General features: G+C 36.5%; 1 protein-coding gene across 1 annotated transcript in view; it reads right to left on the bottom strand.

Annotated features, from left to right (window-relative positions):
- Positions 1-397: 397 nt before the first annotated feature.
- TRHR (thyrotropin releasing hormone receptor) overlaps positions 398-17939 on the bottom strand; it is a 37211-nt gene continuing 19669 nt past the window's right edge. The window contains exon 3 of the mRNA XM_016158970.2: positions 398-2859. Coding sequence (XP_016014456.2) covers positions 2452-2859 — 408 coding nt within the window. The 3' untranslated portion in view covers positions 398-2451. The remainder of the gene's footprint in view (positions 2860-17939) is intronic.

The following is a 17939-nucleotide window of genomic DNA, read 5'->3' as shown; positions in this document are numbered from 1 at the left end:
CGTAAACCCAAATATCTGTTGGACATTGCATGAGTACATTTAATTTCATAATGTTATTTGTTTTAGAGTTGAAACATCGAAACTAGGTTCTTTGAATTTCTCATGTGGTCTAAAACTGACATATTATTAGCAAATAACTTTAAAAATTAAAATGGAAAAATTGAGCTCATATATTAAATTTCCAAAGGTGGGAAATATATACTGTTTTCTGTGCATACCATGTAAGGCTAAATGTAATTTTTTTCAGCATCTGATATTACCACCCCACAAGTATATAAATATTTTATTATTTAGGCTATCAGGCCACAAGAATATTAATCAGCATGCTGGCTTGAAAAAAAAAAAGAAAGAAAAAGAAAAAAAGGGAGATTTTCTTCATTTTTCTCTCCTCAGTATTTACACAATTTAGGGAAGCTGCATTGATCCCTGACCCCTAGTCTTGTCATCGGAGACATTGCAGCTATACTACAATGACAATAATGTTGACTAGGTACATACCAGCATGCCTTATACACAGTTAGATGCTCCATGATCTCAGTTCCTTTCCTGAATAAAAAAATCTAATCTATTCCAATACCTTTTGTCAAACAATTTATTTACAGGTGCGTATGTGTTTGTGTTCACTTGCACACATGCTTGTGTGATTTGGGGTTGGGTCCCTCCAGTGCTCTATCTATATGTTTCTGAGATTAATATTTAATCCAGGATGAAAGTCAGTTAAAACAGATTTCTTAATGTCATGCAGGTAGACTTTTAGGGTATTTCCTATAAATATTTGCTTGCATTTGTTTATTGATACAGTGACAGGATAAGAATGTCTTCCTGGAGTAGATGAGGCCAATTTTCATAGAAACACATTCTGGAATGAGGTTCGACATGGCAGTCTCTTCCAAGCCTTTTAAAACCGGGGTTCCAAAATAGAATGCTACATTCTTCATTAAGAAAGTAGGGAGTGGTAATTACCTTTAGTGATTAGAATCCAGAAAAAATGCACAAAAAAGGATACAGACTGGAGAGGGATAATTCCAGCCTATGAGACACTTAAAGGTAGCCATTACTTTTGACCCAGTCATTAACAATCAGCTATTACCAATCTATCATCAACTGCAATTCATACACTTAGAAATGCTGATTGGCAAAAGGAATTTGAAAGAGATTAAAGTAAGACCAGATACTACATCCTACATTCACAGTCACATCTCTTTAATCATCACAGGAATAAAATAGCAGGTTTAAGTCATAACTATAAAGAGATATTGATTATGAGATGAAATCAATTTTAGCTCTTTTGAAAATAAAGCCAATGGAATTTTCCACTGCTTTGATTTAGACTCTGTAAGAAAAAAATCACTAGCATTCAGAAAAAATAAAATAAACAGGCAGGAAAGAAGGAGAAGCTAAAATTCTCAGACTATATACAATGATCAATGGGGAGTTTTTATCTGGAAGTGTAATAGTTCTAATAACTTAAGCTTTCAAGAATGTTCCTAACTTAAGCTAGATTCAGTTTGAAGGATTTATTCACTTGACATGGCTCAGTAGTTTATATACAAGAATGCTTGATCAAAAAGGTTTTTCTTTCTTAAACTTTCAAAGAAAAAAGTAAAATCTTATTTTAAATACTTGGTTTTGTTTTTGGCTATACTATTCAATATTAATTGTGTATTAGTTTGTTTATTCACAGTTTTTTAATCTGAATATTTCTCATGTCTTATCCGTCATTTAAGAGGCTCAAAGAGTTCGCAAGAGCTAGATTTATCTAAAAATTAAATCTGCATTTCCTCATAATTTGTAATTTTGGCTATTTTGAGGTTTACTTTACATTAAAGTTAAATGACGACCATCCACTTTCTAAGATATAAAAGTCATCTCAGAATTTTATAAGCATTATGACATTTGTTTTTGTTTTTAAATCGTGAACTTATTTGCCTGAAATTTCATTTTTACTCAATAAATAAAATGTTTTTCCTTTTTTCCTTATAGTCTCAGATAGTCATGAAATGGCACTGTACTTTGTTGAATGCTAAGTGCAAACACTTAAACAGTTGCATGTTGCAAAATTAGCAAATGTATAATAATTTAGAGGGCAGTTGGGAAATCACATTTGATAGAGTTACTATGAATAATGTAAACCGATGTCTAGATTTTATCTAAACTTCATAACCCCCTGAAATAAACTGAATTTCTCAAATTAAATGAAAAGAGCTACATTTTAGTTTCCACCCATTGGCTATTTCACAGACTTGTTCCATTTTTGTGATACCAGTTTTGTGATACTAGAAGGAAAATATGAATCATTCTCGTGGGTTAAAGTATTTCGGGCCAGGACTTGTTAGAGCATTGGCAAACAATTTATCTGCCTGTCTTCATACAGAAGTGCTGGCCTTTTCCTTTCTTGGGCTGATACCTGCACAGATTTACTTTGTAGAACATTTTCTTCTAATTCATAAATCAACTTTGGTTAAAGGTTATTTCAGAAGTTAAGCAGGTATCATCGAAAGACACTTTTGTGGCAGACAAGTAAGTGTCAGTGACAGTGATATCATCAAGCTCTGTGCTGAAATGATCTGACTCTTTAATGACGCTGTAATTTAGAGCTACACTGTAGTTAGAGGGTTTCTCCATTGGTTTCTGCTTACAGTTGCAGAGTTTTCTGAAGGCTGCTCGGAATTTCTGGGACATGAGATTGTAAATCACTGGGTTGATGGCACTGTTGAGATAAATGCAAATTCTGCAAAAGAGTAAGAACCAATTTTCTTGGAAAGGGCTGGAGAGAAATGAGTTGACAACCACAAGAGTCCGGTAGGGCATCCATAAAAGAGCAAACAGAATTACAACCACCGCAAGCATCTTGGTGACCTATGGAGAGAGAAATAGAGAGAAATGTAGTGCAAACACAAATGAAAATAAAGCAAAGCAAAAAGAAAAAAAGAAAAGAAAAGAAAAAAAAAGAAATAAAAACAACTCCGCTCCTCCAGCCTTTAGTTTTCCAGGACTTAAGTGGAGGCAGTTTATTTGGGACATGGTCCAAGGACGCCAGATTCGGGGTATAGAGAAGAGTACGATCGAGGAAGAGAAGCTCAGACCGGGTGTTTGTTATTGAGATGACTCCCACTGTGGGCAACTGCAGATCGAGTAGGACACTTCAGGGTTATCTGCTCAGAGGAAGAGAGGCTGAGGTGTTTTTCTACTGGCTGACACCCCCCCTTTGTGGAGAGATGCCCTTGGAAACTTTATGGCCCTGCACTTCCAGGATTCTTCTGTCTGGAAACTCCTGGGGCTTTAGAAAGAACCTTGGGACAAAGAAAAGGATAGATGGTCAGGGGACAGTGGACACCTGAAGTGGGATGTTCTCTACACACAGAAACCATCTACTGGAGCTATGGCTGAAATCGTAGTCTGGCTAAGGTGATGTGACACTGGGAACCAAAAGTGTCTGTGATAAATGATCATAACCTTTCTTATAGTTTGTCTATGAAATAGTGCCAGTATTACTCCTTTGTATCAAATGAGGTAACACAAACATAATAGTTTGAAAGGATAAATTATCTGAAGTAAAAAGCCAATAGTGACGGAATGTCTATGTGACAGACAATATACTCTGTGCTTTACATATGTTACCACATTTAAAAAGCTTCCAATCCTCCAAAATAAGTATTATGTTCTCTATTATTCGAATTAGAAAATGGAGGTACAGATGCGCCTAAGTACTTTGGCGGGAGTTATAGAGTCTTAGAGCCAGAATTGGAATCCAAGTCAGTGGAATTTGAAGCTTCTGCCCTTCCTGCTGCACAGCTTTCCTTCAGGCCAAAGGGAGATGGAAGCCAGAGAAAGCAAACTCTAGAATTTAATGTGATCCTAAGTACAAGTGATGCCCAGGAGCTAGGGCAATACATAGGATGAGGTTTAATACTCAAGATTACCCAGGGGCGAGATTATGGAAGGGCATAATTTAGCAGATTCTTCTCTCACTCACCTCCGTGTTCAGTGAAAGGCCGGGGATTGGCCTGGATTCAGTGTGAAATCATCTGGCTTTCACTTTATAAGTAGTTTTAAGACCTTACTAAAAGTCATTCATCTGTACTTCCATTTCTACATCTGGAAATACGTCTGCTCATATTGTTTCATTTACTTCATAGAGATATTGAAAAAATAAAATAATGAACGTGGTAAGAGCTTTGAATTTTTAAAATGCAAGAGAAATTCTCTTTGACTGATGACAATGTAAAGAGACAGACCATAGTATTTCAACTATAGGTAGAGCTATTAAAATTGTCACAGTGATTATCTTTGGGTGGGAGAGATAATAACTGCTTTTCTTTAAGGGCAACACTGTACCCATTTTAAAATACATTTTCAGTTATCTTTAATCTCTCACAGAGTTTGAGAAATTTTAACTTTCTCAGCCTGTACTTTCTAGATGTTCTGAACTTAACAACTACCCAAGAAGGAACTATTTCTTCCTCCCTCATCCCTCTTAACCTTCCAGCTGTTTCAGGGAAGCCGCCTCCCCACCAGCAGCCTCTATTTTGTTGCAGCATTGAAGGGGATCCTGTTTTTAGAGAGGGCTTTACAACACCTTTAGTGTGAAAATAAAGATCCCATATCTAGATGCCTACTCTGTCATTAGTATCTACTATAAGTTCCGCTCCCAATCTTGTGCTTAGTCCTGGTAGTAGAACCCATCTTGGTCTCCCGTGTGGTATACCTCCTTTTTCCCCTAGCACTCCTATTCTTCTGACCCTGGGACTCCGTCTTACCCTTAACCATATCACTTCCACCCCAAGTAAGAGTTCCCCAGGAGTTCTGAATTGTGGGGATAATGCTACTTACTCTCTTGCTGTCATTCGTCCTGGGTCTATAGTAATTGCCACCTTTCTAGGCTGTCTAAATATCAGTTGCTGTTAGACTTCTCATCTATGGTCACAATATTGCTTTTATCGCTTTTTGAACCACCACTATCTCATTTTGAATGACTCTACTACTTCCTTAAAGGGCACCCATTAGCTATCTCCCTACTCTCAAGTTACTGTGTTCCCTCTGCTTCCAAGGCTGTTTCATCACTTCCTGGAAGCTCCCCTTGCCCTCCCGTACTATCCCACTCACTGTCCCCTGAGCTTCTTTTCTGACTCAGTGCAAATAGCATAGTTACATTTCATAGTTTGCTCACTGGGGCACTGAGAAGTTACTCAGGGGGAGGGTGTGATTTTTCACATCGCTTTCTGTAAAACCTGGTTAAGCATGTTAGGGGTTCTGAGTTCTTTTAGTGATGAGGAAGACCTACCCTGTGGAGAGGTTAATTGAAGCCTGGTTTTTCCTAAGTGGACCTAAAATTATGAGTAAGTAACAAATTGGTTCTAGGAAATCAAATGCTTAATTCAAGAGTAAATATTCTGAGGTTTGGAAGGAGCTACAGTAGTTATTCTTTATTGTCGTCATCATCACCCACACCCCTGCCTTTGTTCCCTGCCTAGTACTCCAGGTTCCCTGACGTCGGCTCGCTGCCTCGCATTTGCCAACGTCCTCCCATTCCTTGCCAAGGACTAAGCATTCTACATTGGGATCCCTGGCTTGATTTACAGTTAGACTGCTACCATCACATTTGAGTCCTTTATGATGCCCCACCACAGAGAATATGAACACATTATACTATTTAATGCTTATAATCACTCTACATGTAAGTTTGTATTAACCCTGTTTTGCATATGAAGAAATTAGGGTTTAGAGAGTGTATGTGATTTGTCTAAAGACACATGAGTAGTAAGTGACAAAGTAGTAATTCAACTAAGTCTACATAAGCCAAAGCTCATCCTCTTTCCTTTATAGTTTGCTCTCTCTATGAAATTCTTTTGCATTTCAATGATGAGATTTCTACTGTGCTATCCCCATGATAGTTGCCAAAACATTTAATTGCTAAGTATAAACCCAAAACAATTATTTCTGCTAAATTTCTGAACTTAAAGGTTGAAGTTCATCTATCTTTATATTTTTCTCTATGATTGTCAGATGAAATATTGAATCCACATTTATTATCTACCTATCTCTTTTCACTTAATGTCAGTGAAAGAGCAACTTTAGTTGTCTCAAAGAAGAACAGCCTGTTTCGAGGTTAGTATCTCTGCCATGAGATACTAACCTTCCCATCCATACTTTGACATCACTCCCAAACATTTCACTGCAATGAGCTATAGTTGTCCATTTCTCCAATAGACAGTGAGCTTCTTTGAGTCAGGGACAAGTTTATTCATTTCTCTAGCCTTCAGATCATTAATACAGTATGAGACACAAGATAGTACTCAGTAAATGTTGAATAAATTTAGGCATAGAAAGAATTATTTCAAAATATGTAACCATGATCTTTTTTCTGGTTTTGGTATTCCAACTTAATATGAGAGAATTTCTGCAAATATTTTATTTTTTCGTATTAAAAGTTTCTTATAGATGTAGATTGGTTAATTTGTAAAATGAATCTTTAATACATTTCAGGGGTTTTTTTGAAATATATTTTTAAAAATTTAAGGAGGTGTGAAATGAAATAAGTGTAATGATTTTCTAAGATTGACCCAGAAGAAAATATATTTCCAGGGGAATGATGGAGAATACATTTAACCCCACTCATAATTATTTTTAGTTAACTTCAAATATCTATGATCGAATTTAATCACTTTCTGGAATGTTCACAAGTTTCTAGTGTAGCCATAGCTTGGATTTTAACAGCTCTTACTCAATAAGAGAGCAAAGATCCAGAAAGAAAATGTCCTGGAGATTGTCTTTCACACCCAATTAATTCCACAGTGGTTGCTAACGTTTTGTTTCTGTTGTTATTCTTTATCCCAAATAAACTGGCAAAAATGCACATTTGAAAATATCTTTGGGCCATTATTTTTAAGCATTTCCATTTTTGCTGGGGCAATGCATAGGATAGGCAATGATACAAAGGACTGGCTTCTTTACAGAAGCCTCTGCCCCCAGGACATAAACGTCCTTGAGTAACAATGTGATACAATCATGGAAGGAAAATGAGCTTATGATATATACCTGACTGAAAAGGAATTTATCCATTTATACTATGAGATTCATTTGTGTCCCTACTGTGTACCCGTCAGTGTCCTGGCCCTTGAGGGTTTGATGGTGATCCAGGGAGCCATTGCAAACGGTTTAATGTACCTTATAATCTGATGGGCAGTTATAATACAATGTGATAAATGCTGAGACAGAGGAAATTTGGGGTTCTATGAGAGCACCACATCTGGACTTGAGAGGGTTGAGGGGTGGGTAATGAGGGCTCTCTGATTTCAGTAACATCTAAGCCAAAATCTGAAGGTAAAAAGAGGTAAGAAGAGGGGTCCTGTAGAGATGTGGTGTGTGTGATGATCAGGAGGCATGAAGTAGCAGGGCATATCACAAGGACCAGAAGTAATTTAGTATGCAAGTTCCAGCTGCAGACCAGGTAAAGAAGTGGAGCTCTCTCTCTCTCTTTCGGAAGCTCGTGGAAACTATTACCAAAGCCATCATCTTTATGTGATGAGAGAATGTCACACTCTGCACGGTACTTGGCCTTCCGTTGTTAGAACAGGAGAGATGCAGTTGCCAAAGGAGACAGAACCGCAGGGCAGTGTTTTCTGAAAATGTCAGCTCTGCAGAGTCATTTTAGTCAACAGGAAGTAGAAGCTAGTATTGTAGAATATATTGAAGGCAAGGAAAGGAAGCTATAAAAATCAGTTGATTTAAATACAGTGTTTAAAGAGAGAGAGATTGCCAGCAGAGATGGTTAAGGAGAAGAGTGGAGTGGGAACAGGAAGGTCTAAGAGCTGGGCAAACCTCTGTCCTTGGCTACCCTGGTGAAAGGTTATCTTTTTTGTGAAAATCAGCTTGAAATTTTGAAATCAAGCATTACTGTATATATTTTAGTCCTCACTTAATTATGTGGAATATTGGAATACAGTTGTGATAAGAGTCTGAATTCAGTCCTTCATAACTCATCCTTTTGCCATCTTTACAAAACTTCTATATAAAGAATCTATTTAGGGAATTTTCTTCCATTCTAATTTTCTAAATTAAATTTATTGGGGTGACTGGTTAATAAAATTATGTAGGTTTCAAGTTTACAATTTAATAATACATCACATGTATATTACATTGTGTGTTCACTGACCAAAGTTAAATTTCCTTCTGTCACCATTTATTTGACTCCCTTTGCCTTTTTCTGCTTTCCCCCCTCCCCCCCTTCCCTCTGGTGACCATTAAAATGTTGTTTGTGTCTATAAGTCTTGGCTTGTCTTCTTCATTTGTTGCTCTAGATTTCCATCTGATTGTTAAAGTTGGGATTATGGTTCCCTGAGTGGGCACCAGCTCAATTCTGCGTGTGTGTGCTGTGTATGAGACGCCAGAGGCTAACTAGGGTCTTCTTTCTAACCTGTCGAGGACCTCGTATTACTAACTACTGTCCCCATTACTAGTACTAGGACTTTTACTCCAAGTTCTAAAACTGTTAACTAACACTTGTATATTGCTTTTTTAAAGTGTCACATTAATAGAAAAGTTGCAAAGATAATACAATTTCCATATAACTTACCCTAATTTTTCATAAAGTCCTCCTATTGTTAATACCTTACATTAGTGTATTTGTCACTATTACTAAACCAATTCTGATCATTTTTACATGAAGTTAATACCACACTTTATTCAGGTTTTATTAGTTTTTCCCTAGTGTCCTTTTCTGTTCTGGGATGCTCTCCTGGATATCAAATTATATTTAGTCATCGCATCTTAGTTTCTTTGAGTCGTGACAATTTCTCTAACTTCCTTTTTTTTTTTTGCTGACCTTGATAGCTTTGAGGAAAACTGGTTAGGCATTTTATAGAATTTCCCTCAATTTCACTGTGGTTGATGTTTTTTTTATGGTTAGAATAAAGTTATGGATTTGGGGGAGGAAAGCCACAGAGGTGAAGTGCCATTCTCAATGCATCGTATCAAGGGTGCATGCTGTCAACTTGACTTATGACTGATGGCAATAACCTTGTTTATTGTTTTATTGAGACACAGTTTACATATAATTAAATTCACCCACTTAAAATGTACAATTTAAGATTTTTTAGTATATTCTCAGGGCTGTACAATGCTCACTATTATCTAATTTTAGAACATCTTCTCGCTCCGAATAGAAACTCATATCCATTAGCAGTTACTCTCCATTTCTCCACCCCTGTTTTCCCCAGCCCTAGGTGACCTCTAATATACTTTGTGTCTCCATAGATTTGCCTATTCCAAACATCTCGTATAAATGGAGTCATGTAGTCTTTTGTGTATGCCTAGCTTCATTCACATAGCATGATGTTTTTAAGGTTCATCCATGTTGCGGCATGTATCAGTACTTCATTTCTTTTTATTGCCAAATAATATTCCGTCATATGTATAGATCACATTTTGTTTATCCATTTATTGGGTGGTTTCCACTTTTTGCCTATAATGAATAGTACTGCTATAAACATTTTTGTACAAATTTTTATAGATGTCTTTATTTTTCTTTGACATATACCTAGGAGTAGAATCACTGGATTACATATTGCTTTTTAGCAATAAAGTATTCGTGAATATTAAACACGTAATCTTTAAAATGGTTCTGAGAGATAATTATTACTATAACACCTAATAAGCATATAAGCAATTTTATAGATACATCAGGACTCAAGAAAGATATGGAGTAAACATTAAACTAAAATAGTTGGGATGTATTCTTAGGCCTCTCTCAAAAATTGGAGAACTACTAAACAAGAAAAAGGAGTAAAAGGAAATGAGTAATTTTTGGAGTAAATTATTACTTATTTATACTAATAAAAATTCATTTATCAGACAGGCCAATTTGGAGTGGGGTCAAGAGAAGATGAGAGAAGTAGTTGATAATTACAAACATTTCTTTTGAGGGTTTTGCTGGAAAAGGGAGTAGAGAAATAGAGAGGTCACCAGAGGGGAATGAAGAGTCAATTTCCCTTTTTTAAAGATGGAAGATATTATAGCATCTTTGTCTTAATAGGGAACAGTCCCATAGAGAGGGAAAAAAAATTGTGATCCAGGAGAGAGAGAAAGGTGATAATTAATGGAACTACTCTCTTGAAGAGGGAGTAGCATCCAGGGCAAAAGTGGCAGAGTTGGCCTCTTCTCAAGCGTATACACAAAATTACTTTTTTGACCTCTGTCCCTTTTTCCTTAGCCACACTTGATCTAAGAGATCATGATAACACAGGAGAAAATGCCACCTTTCTTGTCAATATCCTGAATCCTGAATGGTGTCCTGAGAGCAGTTAATTGTTTAACTTCTTGGAATTAACAAAGCACGTGTGTTGTAATTAAACCATTTTGTGTTGCTCTCTCTGTAAGACCTGCAGGACAGCTGCTATTATTCCCACCTGATTGATGAGGAAATGAAAACTGAGCTCAGAAAGGCAAAGCTAAAAGGTCACACAGCTCACATATAAGTAGCAAAGCTAGTTATTGAACTAAAATCTTTTTTTTTTTTTTAGGTGCGATGTGTATTTATTTTCTACTTTGGCTGCAATGTCAAGGACTTAAAAAAGTATTGGCAGATATGAAATGACAAGCTGAGGAATATGAAATAACTCCCCTGTGGCATTTAGCATACATATTTTTTTTTTGCTCTTGCTTTGAGTGTTAATTTTATTCTCGGTCTCAACCAGGGTGTTTATTAACATCCAATTTGCATCCCTCACAAACCATCATCTCTGCTGCTAATGTCTTGGCTTCCTTTACAATACTTTTTCTTATTCACTGTCCAAAAATATAGTTTTTAAGCTTCTTCATCCCACTCACCAATATATAGGGTGTCTAGGGCTTCACACAATATGTCTTAGAACATATTTATTGACAGGCTGCCTACATCACAATCATGGCAGTTCCAGTTCTGCACGTCTCAAGGGCTTGGTTTGTATGAGGTATTGAAAAAGTAACCTGAATGTGTGAGTCAGACCTGGTTTCAAATCCCAACTCCATCATTTTCAAGTCATGTGACCTTTGAAAAGCTCCATAGCCTCTCTGAGACTATTTTGTCTTCTGTCAAATGGGGATAATAATCCCCACTTCATAGGATTGTTGTATGACCTCTATAATAGCACATAAATTAATTGTCATGTACAGGGCCTGACATAGAATCATTTTTGTTAAATATGAGTTATTACGGAAAGCTAATAGCTACTTTTTTTTTTTGGCAAGTGAATACACCTTTCATTTATTTATTTATCTGTCTATTTATTTATTCTTTAATTAAAATTATTGAGGTGACATTGGTTAATAAAATCATATAGGTTTTAAGTATACAATTCAATGATATGTCATATGTATATTGCATGTGTGTTCACCACCCAAAGTTAAATTTCCTTCCATCCCATATAACTGATCCCCTTTAACTAAGGTCTTTTGACTCTAGGTCTAGGTTTCTTTCTAGATCATTATAAAAATCAACATATGTAGTGAGTTGAAGACTTCTAGTTGCTATAAATGATGTTTATGAAATATTTGGAGAAAATAATATTGTTGGCAGGAAACATTGGTAGCCCTGGCATTATATGTGTGTTTTGTTATTTTTGTTATTCTTTATTTTTTTGCCCCAAATTGGAGTACTATGTTTAGGAAGTACTGATTAGGACAAAGAAAGTTGACATAACAGTCATAACAAGGCAGATAGGAATCCTTCATACCAACCTAATTCCTAGGGAACAAACAAACAAGAAAATTAAAAGTGTGAAATGATAAAACGGAATAAAGAAATTACATGGAAACTTTTTTTTTTTTTATCATAGTCCAATTAATAGCATGTCACTTATGAGGATTTGGTTATATGGGGTTTGAGGACATTTTTATTAATTATCAGAGATTAGTTTGTTAGTCTGATAGGGAAGTCATAGGGAGTTAATTGATACTGAGTTCTCTGGGAGATTTAGTTGGGATTCTTATACTGAGTTAGAAAAAAATTCTGATTTTTTTGATTCCAATTTTTTTTCAGAAAAAATTTTATGCACGGTCCTAAGTCTCAGTAGACATTCTCCCTGGGGAGCTAAAGTCCGTGGCATAGTCCTTCTGTTAGTGAGTGGTAAAATGTGGCGGGTATAGCAGAAAGAGCTGGAATTGGCATCCAATGTCTTGGTTTCATAATCCATCTCCGACTCTGAGGAGACTGAGGGGTCACATGGTCTTATGTCTGAACCTTATTTTCCAGAATCAGTAAATGTATAATCTGGATTCTTCTCAAGATATTCTCTAGTTCTAACATTCTTAGAAAAATCTAACTTATATGTTACTAATGGTAACATAATATTTGTTATTTGGGGATTATAAAACCTGATGTGATGTATCCCTCAGGTTCTGATTTACCATGCAAATAGATTCAATTTTTAATCACAACGATTGCTAGGAAGCATCTTAATTGCTGCATTCACAAAGGAGATGGAGTTTCCTGAAGTGCTGAAGAAATTACTAGATTCATTTTAATTTCTTATAGCTAGCTAAGAACATGGTGTACCTCTAGACCCAGGCCCTTGGCTTCTTAATCTACTACTATTTTCTCTTTTAAAGTTCATTATAACTGAAATATTGTTGAAGAAATGGAGTTATAAAAAAGTATAGGAGTATCACTTTGAGAAGAAACCAAATACTGAAATCCTTTGTAAGGAGTACGGTCAATTTAAAGAAAATCTATAGAATTTTTAAAAGGAATGGTCAGACAAAAAATATTTGATGAAAGTTACCAGAGCCCATTCAAACATTTGACTGTCTTTTAGTAGTAGAATATTTAACTTTCAGGGCAATTTTAAATAGTGAAAAAACTTTCTTAGTACTAAAAAGGCAAAGCTATATAAATAGGAACAAACACAACAGTAAATTATATTTGCAACTTTTGTAATCAATGATCTTTAAGAACATCAGGAGGTAAATTTAATTTATGAGTAGGCTCATTATTAATTTTGGATCCCACTCGCTTATTCTATAATATCAAAGCTCTATTTTGGCTTCATGAACTAAGTAAATCACGACAAGCTTTTATTGAATCTCTGTTGCATAGATGATCTGGAGAAGCCCTTAGTACATATGCCTGCCATATAATAAGTGCTTAATGCACAGTTGAATTATTAGTAAGCAAATATTTATTTTTCACAAGTGTTGAGTAAATATTTAGTTTTCTGCAATTATGCCTTTGTAATTGTAGAGGTATGTGTAGATTTAGGGCTCTTTAAATTAGCAAAATGCTCTTGCTCTTATACTCTGACAGGAATAGTCCCATTTTTCAGAAGTGAACTTTCTTCTAGAAATGTTTTCTAAACAGTTTGCTGTGCTATTCTGATGCCATCTTTAAGGGTAACAATACATTCTGTGTTTGGAGCCCATCCATGTCCTGCAATGCTGCGTTTTAACAAAGTGTTCTGTTACTGGGAATATTTTGCTCTCAGATGGCATTCAGCAAAGTGATCAATGACCCTTTGCATTTCGTTACATTAATTGAGCCAAATGAAGGATAACTTTGACTAGACAATGATATAAATCTGAATTTAGCCAAGCTTCCACACTGACTGGGGCCTCTGGGATTTTCCTCTTGTAGATCTTTCTGTTCTGTTTTGACTTAGTGTCTAGACATCGATTTTTAAAAGACAGTTATAATCAATGTCGGTGCTTCATATCATGGAGTGAGATCATTGGTGGGGCTTAAAAATTGAATGATGGGGCCTGAAAAGGGCTTGGAATGAGCTCAAAAGTCACTTGAAGTATAATATATGTGAATAAAATCTGAGTGGCGATTCATGGTGGGGATGGCATGGACGGTCACATCCTGCTTGTGGATTACTTAAGAGATTTCTTGACAAGATGCTAATGCTTGGTTTCTTAACTCTACCTGTTAAGTACAGTATTTAAATGTTCCATTCAGAATAGCCATTCTGACAAGAATTATGGAGAATTTTCTGGGCTCTGCTCTTATTAAAAATGTCCATGAAAATATTAGCAGAGATTCACAGGAGAAAAACTTTGGTTGTAGTTGGTGATGCTTGTGGAAGAAGTAGTGTTTAAAAGAGAAATGGTGATACGAGATTTTTTAAGTGTGAATTTGTAAGTGTGGAGTAGCCAGTGAAATTGAAAATAAATTTTTTACTACAATTCCAGGGGTGCTGACAAAAGTAGACTTGTCAAATTGAACTTTTTCTTGAATGAGACATTCGAAAGGACAGGAAACTGGACTCTATATTCCAGGAGGGCAGCATGTGACAGGGTCATGAGTTGGCACTGCTGTTGGTAAGATACAAGAGTATGGATGAGAGCTGGAGGTACAGGATGGCATACTTCCATGCATAACACGACAGATCCTTTCTCTGTGACATCTCCAGTTCTCTAGTAGAATTACTAAGCATCACCAAATACTAAGCATGGGGGCTCTTCTTGAGGAAACTGGACAGAGCTCTGGACCCAAATCTGATGTAGGATGAGCCCTCAAGGCCTGTGCTTTCTTTTAAGAGCAAAGTTAGAGTGAGGCACCAACACATGAAGTGCAGAAAAAAAGTGATGGAACATTGAGCTGTCCCGGTTAGTGGAACTAGACTTCAGGGCTCAATTATAGCAAAATCTCTCAGAGGAAGAGAGACCCTGAGTGGTTGTAAGCCTCACTTTCTGAGAATCTCTGAGAGTCTGCGTTAGATGTGGACTGTGCGGTATTTCTTAACATCTTTCTATTTAGAACAAGGAAAATGAGATGAAAATGGAAGGTATTCCAGTCTGGGGTAGGAACAGGCAGATAAAAGGGAGGGAGAGCAATAAGGTATATGAAATGCCTATTACGTACCTGGCGCTGTGCTTGTATTTTCTTCACAACGGTCCCACTTTATCTGCATTTCATAAAGAATAAGACCGATGCTGAGAAAAGCCATATGCTAATGAACGAAAGAATATATATATTTGACTCCAAAGTCCCCTTTTTCTCTTTACTATAATAACCTGAAGCTGAGGAAGAAAAATTGTCCCTGAAGTTTTCAAATTAAAAAACAAAACTTGGATTTAAAGGTTGGAATTGGTGAAGGTTGTACATGAGGGTGGAGCAGGGAGAATGAACAACTATTTCATATTTCTACCCAAGGGTAGCTGCCTGAGCCGCTAACAAAGATATTTTTATTCACACTATGATACTATGTCCTGATGGAATATGTTTCTTGAATCTTTCTGAATTCAAGGTTCTTCTGCTCAGAGTGAAAAAACAGCTGTGTGCTAGGTAACATTTATAGCTAGACTTGAGGATCAGATGAAAAACTTTCCGCAACACTAGCAACTATTGTAGCGTGGAGGTGTCTATTGATTATAGAGTCTGATGACTGTGCGTGATGAAAGGCTGGCTTCCCTCCTGTTGCTTGGATATTTTCTTCTTCACAGGAGGTGGATATTTGGAAACATGCTGGAGAGGGGAAAACTCAGCTGGCAGAACTGAGATTCAAAATTATAATAACATCTCAATTTAGAAAATAAAATGCAATTCTGAATTCTTTTATGAGCCAGCATGGAAGAATGCTACAGTTCATCTGCCATGGGTCACATGGGCTGTGTAGCCTTTTCCAAATGCTCTCTCTTCTAGATAAATATTGGTGAATGGCTAAGCATGTAGAGAAGACTGCCCTAATACATTTGCTTTTTTAAAAAAAATATTTATTTATTTTACCTTCAATCTGTAGTGTATGTTTACTTCTCCTGGATATTTTTCTCACTGGAATCAGACCTTGGAAATTCTGAATGATGCATCTTGGCTGGCTCTGAGCAGGGAACCCTGTTGCTAGCTGTGACACTTCTATGAAGACATTGATCCTTTCTGAGAGAGAAATATCCACTCGCATCTCTCCCCTGTGCTCCTTCGGCCACACAGCTTGGTAAGGGTGACATTATAGACCATAATACAGAGAAGTGACCGCTCAGCCACCCATGCAGCAGAGTGGAAAATCAATGAGAATATTAAAAAATGTAAAATACGAATGATGGAGGGGAAAGGAGGTGATCTCTAAGTAGAATTAAAGCTTTCAGGGCTGCCAGATTTTAAGGGGGCATTTAATTATCTTGCTTCTAAAAGTCTTGTGGGCTGAGCATACCTGGGAGGACCAATGTGACGGTCTGGCACTGGGTAGGTGCGACATATATTCAGGAAAAGAAGGAAGGAAGGAAGGAAGGAAGGAAGGAAGGAAGGAAGGAAGGAAGGAAGGAAGGAAGGAAGGAATGCTATTGTTTGGTACTTCCAGTCCTAATACAGATGTCATTGTTATTTGGGGTCTGATTTTTTTTCTGATACGTAAGATCTTGATGGCAGGAATAATGAGTATTGAATATTTTTATCACTGACCACTGAAACTAGGTTTGACATCAAAAAATGCTTGAAGTTAAAAATCAAATCAATATGTAAAGATTCAAGCTCAAAAAGAGAATGATAAGTCAGACTGGAATTATGGATGAAGAAAATTTTCTGGGGAACTTAATTCTGTTGTTATTCTGTTATTATTTAGTCTGTTATTCTATAGCAATAAAGAATTGTTGGATATGTTGTTATGAAGAATCTAGGAAACGTAAAGAGCTAAGGATATGCTAACTCAGTATGATTTATGCTGAGTTCATTTCCCATTACTGGATGTTGGTTGATATTGTGTTATTATACACCAAAGTCAGGTGGAATTTGCCTTTAAATACGCATCTCACTTTGATGGGCATTCTTGTTCTGTCTTATCTGTCTCCTTTCATATTTAATCATCTGTGGCTTCTCTGTCACTCACAAAACTATAGGAAACTTTCTCTCTAGATGTCACTGTGCATTTTAAATTTGTATTTTTAGAGCCCATTGAAATCAAGGCTTCTCCTGTTTAATGGGCAAAGCATTTTCTCTGGGGACTACAGAGTCAAGATGAAGGGAAGGATATACTAGATGCTAATTTAGGTTGCCTGTGATAAGTGTGAACTTTCCTGTTTTTAGTAATTTTGTGGAATCCAAACATTTATTTAATATATATTTATCATTTATTTCTTGAACACCTTTCATGTACTGGTGCCTGTACTAAGTATATATTATTTTCACAAATAAACTTTTAAGTAAGAATAGTTCAGCAGACTTTCATTGTAAAGGGCCAAAGAGTAAATATTTTAGCTTTTATGGACCACACAGTCTTGGCCACAACACTCAACTCTGCCACTGTAATGTGAAAGCGGCCGTAGACAACACATAGATGAATGGGCTTCACTGTGTTCCATTAAAATTCCATCTAGAAAAACAAGCAGTAGAGATAGATTTGGCCCATGGCCACAGTTTGCCAACCAATGGAGAAGCCGAACACTTCTAATAAAAACGACAAATGACATATAAACTATTTCAGACTACTATTGCGATTTATGGCTAATTTTTTCAAGTTATTCATTTAATTATCAACAGAGCTTATGAGAAATAGGGACCAAATTGTGCTGACTCTCAGCTTGTGGAGTGAAGTTTTGATTTAAACTTTGGTTCCTCTTATGACAGAATCACAATTAGCATTACCACTCTAAAAATATCACCAAAAGAACATAGTGGTAGTCTATGGCCATGCCACCCTGAACAAGCCTGACCCTATCTGATCTTGGAAGCTAAGCAGGATCAGGCCTGGTTAGTACTTGGATGAGGGACCACCTAGGAAGACCAGAGGCTGTAGGAATAAAAAAATAAAAAATAAGGGATTGTAAATTGACAAGGTCCTTGCAATCTGTGAAGTCAACCACAGGTTGTCTCGCCTAAAAATAAAAAAATAAAATAAAAACATAGTGGTAACGCTGTACTCTTAGTAATCCTGGGAGCTACTTTCTCAGAAAATATGCACTTTCATGGGAGGTTAAATCAGGCATGATGCAGACAACAGCCCAGACCCGGCGAGACAGTGCGCTTTCGGCTGATG

Source organism: Rousettus aegyptiacus, unplaced genomic scaffold, assembly GCF_014176215.1.
Source record: "Rousettus aegyptiacus isolate mRouAeg1 unplaced genomic scaffold, mRouAeg1.p scaffold_m13_p_15, whole genome shotgun sequence".
NCBI lineage: Eukaryota > Metazoa > Chordata > Mammalia > Chiroptera > Pteropodidae > Rousettus > Rousettus aegyptiacus.
The sequence above is the reverse complement of the archived record's forward strand: the minus strand, read 5'-3'. Positions and strand labels throughout refer to the sequence as shown.